This window comes from Monopterus albus, unplaced genomic scaffold, assembly GCF_001952655.1.
Source record: "Monopterus albus unplaced genomic scaffold, M_albus_1.0 scaffold41.1, whole genome shotgun sequence".
Taxonomy (NCBI): Eukaryota; Metazoa; Chordata; class Actinopteri; order Synbranchiformes; family Synbranchidae; genus Monopterus; species Monopterus albus.
The window spans coordinates 4637990-4646101 of NW_018127921.1; the positions used below are offsets into that span (position 1 = coordinate 4637990).

At 39.7% G+C, this 8112-nt stretch overlaps 1 protein-coding gene across 1 annotated transcript in view; it reads left to right on the top strand.

The window, feature by feature from the left end:
• The first annotated feature begins 2057 nt into the window (after window positions 1-2057).
• The window catches only part of ints13 (integrator complex subunit 13), a 7606-nt gene continuing 1551 nt past the window's right edge, over window positions 2058-8112 (top strand). The window contains 14 exon segments of the mRNA XM_020599652.1: window positions 2058-2530; window positions 2624-2874; window positions 3026-3100; window positions 3597-3799; window positions 4072-4152; window positions 4305-4395; window positions 4500-4628; window positions 5996-6080; window positions 6362-6454; window positions 6693-6782; window positions 7048-7226; window positions 7309-7473; window positions 7730-7884; window positions 7998-8110. Coding sequence (XP_020455308.1) covers window positions 2650-2874; window positions 3026-3100; window positions 3597-3799; window positions 4072-4152; window positions 4305-4395; window positions 4500-4628; window positions 5996-6080; window positions 6362-6454; window positions 6693-6782; window positions 7048-7226; window positions 7309-7473; window positions 7730-7884; window positions 7998-8110 — 1684 coding nt within the window. The 5' untranslated portion in view covers window positions 2058-2530; window positions 2624-2649.

Here is an 8112-nt window from a genome sequence, read left to right on the forward strand (position 1 = left end):
GGCGCGATCCCACTACTGAGCGGCACGGGGGCTTTGACCTGCTCCGTTTCCGACCTGGACCGGTGCACCCCTCCTTAGACGACCTGCTGGTCCCGGGCTCCCCCAGGAGCACCATATCGATACCGAACTTAGTGCGGACACCCGATCAGCGTAGCCCGCTGCAGCTCAGAGCTCCTGAGCTCAAACGATCCTCCAGCCTCAGCCTCCCGGTAACTTGGATTACAGGCGCGCGCCACCGCACCCGGCGATGAACGTGTCCGTTCACCAGGCTTTAGACTCTGGGAATCGTGACGTCATCACGGAGCACACTGCAGCGTCGGATAATAAAACTACAGCTGCAGCGATGGAGACTGTTTTCTCTGCTAAAACACTATGTGTCATTTTACATGAACATGCCCGCACCAGAGTACGACACAAAGAGTCAGTGTAATTTTAATGCTGCTATAAATGCTGATATAAATTCAAATCATTATGATGCCGTTTTGCTTCCATATTTACCTTTTAATGTTAAATCCTCTACAGACTTGACAACTTTTAAATCATTGGTTAAAACATATTTATTCACGTTGGCTTTTAATATATATAGTATTGTCTGATGCTTCCTCCTTTTATCTGTTGATTCTGTGTACTATGGACCGCAAGCGCCTGCAGAGACTAGTAAAGACTGTGGAGAAGATCACCAGGACTCCACTGCCCTCTCTGCAGAGCATTTACCACCGCAGGGTGTGTAGGAAAGCTGCCTCCATCCTCAAAGATCCCACCCACCCCCAGCACGGACTGTTCACCTTCCTACCCTCTGGCCGGAGGTTCAGAAGTGTGAAATGCAGGACCTCTAGACTGAAAAACTCTTTCTTTCCCTCTGTCATCAGACTCCTAAACAGCTGAGGAGTTTATTACCAGGAAATACGTGTTGTACTCTTTACATTCTCTGTTTGCACATGCATAATTGCACAATGACTGTTGACTGCTGCACATGTTGCTCCCATGCAGCATATATTCTTTTATTATATTGCTGCATTTGTTGCTGCTTAAAGTGTCCTAGATTTTGTTACTTATTTATCTACTTTATATTTCATTTGTATTTTGTGGCATTCATGTGGACGGCAACGCAAGAATTTCATTGTATAGGGAAACACGTTTCCTAACTGTGCATATGACAAAATAAACACTTTGAACTTTGGTGTTTTTATGTTCCTATGTTGTTTTATTTCTCTATTGATATTGTTTTACTCTGGATTTGCATTGCCGTGTAAAGTACTTTGTTTGACCAGACGTTGTTTTTAAAGTGCTATACAAATAAATTTTGATTGCTTGATTGATAATAAATACCATTTGTGATCATATTTAGAGAATTGGCTTGTGACCATAATGAGAAATTTAATTGGCTTAGTTGACCAGCGGTGCTCTTACACGCTGGTATATAAACAAACATGTCAGAGTGCATTTCCTCAGTGGAAAATCTTACTGATGTATGACCTGACAAGTCCGCCAGTATGCTAGCAATCTGCCAAATGTTCAAACTCACATGTCTCATAAAGGGGATGTGAGGTTACACACAGATTGTTTTATTCTTATATTGATATTATTTATTTTAGTTCTTGCCTTGCCCTTGTAAAGTACTTTGGTCAACCAGATGTTGTTTTTAAAGTGCTATATAAATAAATTTTGATTTGATTTGATTCATTGTTACATTTCTTCTAATTTACTGTTACAGAGATGTGCTGTTTGATTTTTATGATGTATGCAACCCAGAACAAAAACAGTATTATATCATAAACCTCTCTATCATATTCACAAATCAAAGGTTGGTAAAAGAAGACATATCTAAAATTTTCTCAGTGAAATGAAAGTATTCAGCACTCCACAAACTCTAAGGCAAGACCCTGACAATTACTTTATTCAAATTATATAATTTTCTAAACTGCCAAACTTCTTTTTTCTTCTTCTGTCTGTTATTGATTACTATTTTTAATGTTACATTTGACTGTTAAGATGATTATGTTTAACAACAACAATAATAGTTAATGGTACAGCCTAGCAACTAGGGGGAAGGAAAACAGTGACACACCGGAACACGTTGGGTCATTTCCGCCAATAACAAATCTGCTAGCTTTCTGCAATTTACAACTGTATTGTTTGTGCTAGTCATCCCAAGTGTGTAAAATAGTTAGGTAGTGATTATTTGGAAGCGAGGAAATAATGTTAGGAGACGCTCAGCTAAGTATTACACAAATGCTATAATAAGTAACTGTTTATGTGATTCCACAAACAAATGATTCCGCCTAGTGTTAGCTAACAAAAGCGTTGGACTGACATGCTAAGTTACTTTAGCACGTAATCAGATGTCAGCCTGCTATTGCTTTGTAGTTATTGATTATTAACATGTCTTGAGACTGGTTTGCTCTCTTGTCAGGTTGCTAGATAGGCAGATAAAATACCAAAAATTGAGCAAAGAAGAGCAGCCGTAGTTTTTGGCCTGTTTAGGTAATTTACTAATCGCGAAGCGTTCAGCTGACAAGACTCTCTCCAGGTGAATTTACGTTACTAACATTGAATGTTTAGAAAGGTTTATGTGTATCACTGCAGTGTCACAATGATCTCCGTTGGTGTTTAATCTATACAGATCAGTACGTACTGCAGATTTTCAAGATGAAGATGTTCTCAGTATCCCACAAGACTGTCTTTGTGGTGGACCATTGTCCCTACATGTCCGAGTCAAGTCGCCAGCAGGTAGAATGTGACGTGCTGACAAAGAGCCGAGCTCAGGGGGTTATTCCTTTGGCCCCTGTGTCCAAGTCACTGTGGACCTGTGCTGTGGAGTGCTCTATGGAGTACTGCAGGATCCTCTACGATATTTATCCGACGAACAAGCTGGTCAGTTTTCTTTCTTTTTTAATTTTAGTTTTAGGTTTTAACGTTTAGCTCAAGCTGTCTCTCCACCATCTTTTTAAATCACTGTAGTCATAGTGCATAAGTGATATTAATATCAATGTTATTAACATGTTGTCACTGCTTTATTTTACAGGTTAATTACATTGTAAGTGATTCAGAATTCCACATACTGAATAGCTGGAGGCAGGAGGAGCAGAGCACTCACGAGGTAATGCACTGCCTATTAGGGTTGCAATGCTATGAGATTTTCATGGTATGATAACCGTCTCAGAAAATATCATGGTTTCATGGTATTATAGTATATGGTATTACACAATCCTTATTGTTGTTTCAGCTACAATGACCCTCAAAGGAATGAAAACACAAAGGTTTTTTTTATTTACAAGTGACTATGAGTGTACTGATGTGGACTGCAGAGCTAGATTGACCCTAAAGAATAAACAGAATTATAAAAATTATTTAAAAATTAGCATTTTATATTACTTGACAACAGTGAGAAATGCCATTGTCAAAATAGTTGCTAATTTACTGTACAGTAGGTGCGTGACAGCACAACCAGATTGATCCCGTCTGTATCCACACACACACTTGCTTATGTGAGCCGGAAAAGTGCAACATTTTAATCAAGAAAAGTGGCCACAATTTTGCAGAAGTCCTCTTCAGACTTACAGTATGATAATGCACATTCTCTCCCTCCCTGGCAGCTCATGTCAGCTCTGGCAGCTGTTGGACCACCTAACCCATGTGAGGACCCGGAGTGCTGCAGCATCCTGCACGGGCTGGTTGCTGCGGTGGAGTCGTTATGCAAGATCACAGAGTTGCAGCAGGAGAGGCGCATCGCCCTGATGGACATGGCTGAGAGAGTAGCCAACAGGGGTCGTATTATCTGCCTGACCAACGCTAAAAGGTAAACACTGTCATTAACATACCAGGAAGAGCAATTAGGAAGTGGAATAGATTAAATTAGATAAACTAGCACTATTTGATACAAAATTAAGTGGAAAATTCCCACTTTGTCAGCAAGTGCACATAAATATGTTTTATATATGGTCTTATCTAACGAACATTATGATCCTTTTAGTTAATAGCCCTAATTTTATTTATTAACCTTTATTTTATTATTTCATTATATAACTGAAGACTGTGCTAATGCAGTGCTCTTTTTGTGTTTTAATACAGTGATACTCATGTGCGTATGCTAGAAGACTGCATCCAGGAAACCATTTTAGAACAAAACAAGCTGGCAGCAGGCTCAGACAGGTCAGTGGAAGATAACATCCAAAGAATGCTTCATCGATTTGTTAAAATGATTCTATATATGTGACATACTAGAGTGTTTCTGCTGCAAATCACGCTTGAGAAAGTGATAGATCACTCTTTACCTGTTTGCAACTCAGTGTTGTGTGTTTCAGACTGATGGCCATCCAGCAGTGTGAGCTAGTTTTAGTTCACATCTACCCACAGGGTGAGGACATGCTGGTGTCTGACCGACCGAAGAAAGAGGTGGGCGCTAATGAGAGGCTCAATTTTCTAAAAATCACCATAAAAAACCGTGAAAACAGGACACTTCTACACAGCTGTTGTTTCTCATTGTGTTCCTTTCTCAGATTTCTCCTCTGCTCACTAGTGAGGTTCACAGCGTCCGTGCTGGGAGGCACCTGGCCACCAAACTCAACATTCTGGTCCAGCAGCACTTTGACTTGGCCTCCACTATCATAACAAACATCCCAATGAAGGTAAGAAGCTTCCTACCTTTAAAAGTCTGGTCTTGCACAAATGCTTCTTCAAAATTAAAACTCACATAAACTTTGAAATAGTTTTTCTTTAGCTACTATGAAAATGTTATGTTCAGAATGCAGTGCAGCACTCTATTATTTGATTGATTTTGTTGTTTTTGCATTTAGTTTTCTCTCACAGCCTTCACATTTTTCTTTTGGCTTGCTTAATCTTTATGTGTGAGCTCTTCCTCACCTATAAAGACTCCAATTTCACACATCTTTTTTGGTTATCTCATCTGCATGTTGATATGACTGTGAACCCTGCTGCTGGTTTCATGCTGTATTTTCTGTTTTGCTAGCCCACATTAAATGTTTGCGAACAGGTTAGTACTCTTATCACACACACATGCAAGTGAGGAAGGGGCAGAGATTACACTATGTAGTGTGCAGTGTAGATTTTGAGCTCTATTGTATATCAAGTTATTTTGATGTGACAACTGGTCAACGGAGTTTCTGGTGAGGCAACTCTTGTGTCATGTGGACAGTCAGTGAATGCAGAGTTTGGGGTTTGCTGGAAAAGTATAATGCCTGCACACCTGGAATTAACTTTTTGTTTAATTACATGATAACTTCATTGGCTCACAATTTCTTTTAAAAGAATTCAAATTGCTCTGTGAAAAGCCACCATTTTTGCTTGTTTAGAGCTTGTGTTTCTGCCACAGCAGATACTGCTAAAATATGCAGAATATGAAAATTCAAAATGCATTCACCTGGTTTTATGTTCCAACATCTGTTACCAGCGTTGCCTCTTCTGAGTTATTTTATACTGTTGATGTCTGTCAGGTGTTTTCACCTTAAGTCATCCAAACCTTCCCTAGGTCTCTGTTTCTGCCATCACAGTTCCTACTCACTCCACATTTAGTGTCTTGGTGTGGTCCATTGTGTTGTTTTGATAAGTAGTTTTTTTTTTTTAAACCTGACCATCCTCTAAGTGTTTTAACCTGATTCCACCTTCTACAACTATTTTTTAAAGTGTAGATAATTCAAAGGGTGTGATTAAAAAGGTTAAAAGTCTGTTTTTAAGTCTGTGGTTGCCAGACCCTATTTTTAATATACAAGTCTGCTTTTTAAACATTGTCAAACTAGTCAAGGCTCATTGGAAGCTATGCATTGTGTAAATTAAAGTCCATTTACATTAAACATTAAGAAAACAGACTCAAGGCATCCCATAAGCCAACATTTTCCTTTTAGCTTGTTCATTACCATTTACCCCTGAAACATGAAATCAGCAGTGTTAACGTGTGTTTGTGCCTATATGTGTGCATGAATATGAGTCAGCACATTCATGCTTACATGTATTTGTTGTCATATCTGTGGATGGGCAGGAAGAGCAGCACGCTAACACGTCGGCCAATTATGATGTTGAGCTCCTGCATCACAGAGACGCTCACCTGGAGTTCTTTAGAAGTGGTGGGTATAATTAAAAAAGAAATTTGGTTATTGGTCAGCCATGATAAGATTTACTGATAAGAACTGCAGAAATAACTTACATAAAATAAAGTAGTTAAAATGATTTTAGGCAAAATAGTAAACTATTATTGTGCTTGAAGTATCTTTCAGTGTTTACATTATTCACTGACTATACTGGAAGCAAGTCTACAGACTCTTTGGAGATTTTTATCAGTGTTTGATATATTTTGAAGTAATTACTTATCAAGTTCAAATCTGTATATTATCTCTGTGCTCTGCAGGAGACTTGCACATGGCCGGCACCAGCACTCGAGAAAATGGACTCAAAGAGACGGTTACCCTGAAATGGTGCACTCCACGGACCAACAGCATAGGTGAGTACTGTCATCTTAAGTTATTGGTCAGTTGTTAATTCATTTAAAGTCGTTCAGGCTTTAAATCCCAGGGGTAAATATTGATTTATAGCATTATATTTTAAAATATGTAAAGTACTCTTGAAAATGTAGAATGTCAGCCTAATATAGGACCATCAAATTTTTCTCTTTAGGCATTAAGTATATTATGAGATTCCTGATTTAGCTGAATGTATTTGGTCTTTTTTCCTCAATTCAGAGCTGCATTACTGTACAGGAGCCTATCGCATCTCCCCCACAGACGTTAACAGTCGTCCATCGTCATGTTTGACGAACTTTCTCCTTAACGGTAAGCTGGACTGATGACTGATACACTAATGAAACTTTTTAAAAATCTGACTTTTTAATCCTAATCTTCCGGGTTTATTCATCATTTGTGTCTTGTAACGCATCTTCATGACACTGTTTCCTGCAAGTCTTGAGTTAAGTTGCCTATAGAAAAACAAACAAACAAAAAAAAAAAGTATTTGTAAATTGACTTGAGACTAATATTTCCTCTGTCTGAAGTTGTCTGCTGATGTCAACTGATTGCTTCTCTAACTGACTGACCACAGGTCGATCAGTGCTGCTGGAACAGCCAAGGAAGTCTGGGTCAAAGGTCATCAGCCACATGCTCAGCAGCCATGGCGGTGAGATCTTCCTGCACGTGCTCAACAGCAATCGCTCTATCCTCGAAGACCCACCCTCCATCAGCGAGGGCTGCGGAGGCCGAGTGACTGACTATCGCATCACAGTGAGTTTAACACACATCAGCTGTGTTGGAATATTCGCCAACATTTTTGTAGTTGTAATGGATTTGATTGATTTTTCCTCAGGATTTTGGTGAATTCATGAGGGAGAACCGGCTAACTCCAGTTTCAGAGTCCTCCCATGATCCTTCTGGAAAGCTGCCAGTTGAGAGGGCCAAAGCTCAGCTAGAACGACACACTCGATACTGGCCAATGATCATCTCCCAGACCACCATCTTCAACATGCAGGCAGTGAGCAGCATGCAGATAGTTCTTATGGATTTCAGGCTTCACTACTTTTGACTTCTGTCCAAGATTTCTATCTTACAAGAGATGTTTCCACCACACTCCAAAATATTTGGCTTCTGGTAACATCTGCATATGAAAGATAATCTACTGGCTGGTTTTTTTTTTTTTTTTTTTTTTTGTGAGAATGTGCTTGTTGGTCCACATCATCATCCTTCAACTCAACTTTTTGTCTTTAAGTCTTGGTGTCTTTCTTTTCTAGGTGGTTCCTCTAGCTAACCTGATAGTGAAGGAGACTCTGACTGACGAGGACGTTCTGACCTGCCAGAAGACTGTTTACAACCTGGTAGACATGGAGAGGAAGAGTGACCCGCTTCCTATCTCCACTGTGGGATCCAGAGGCAAAGGTCCCAAAAGGTATTTGTTTTTAAAAATCAAATCTTTTGTCCTTTGGTTAGCAGCAGATATGAGCAGCAATCACAGTTTATGAAAGTAAACAGTCACTGTTGTTCTTGTGTTGTTATTTCTAGGGATGAGCAGTATCGTATAATGTGGAACGAGCTGGAAACATTAGTGAAAACTCATGCCAGCGCCACTGACAGACACCAGCGAGTTCTGGACTGCATCATCGCCTGCCGCAGCAAA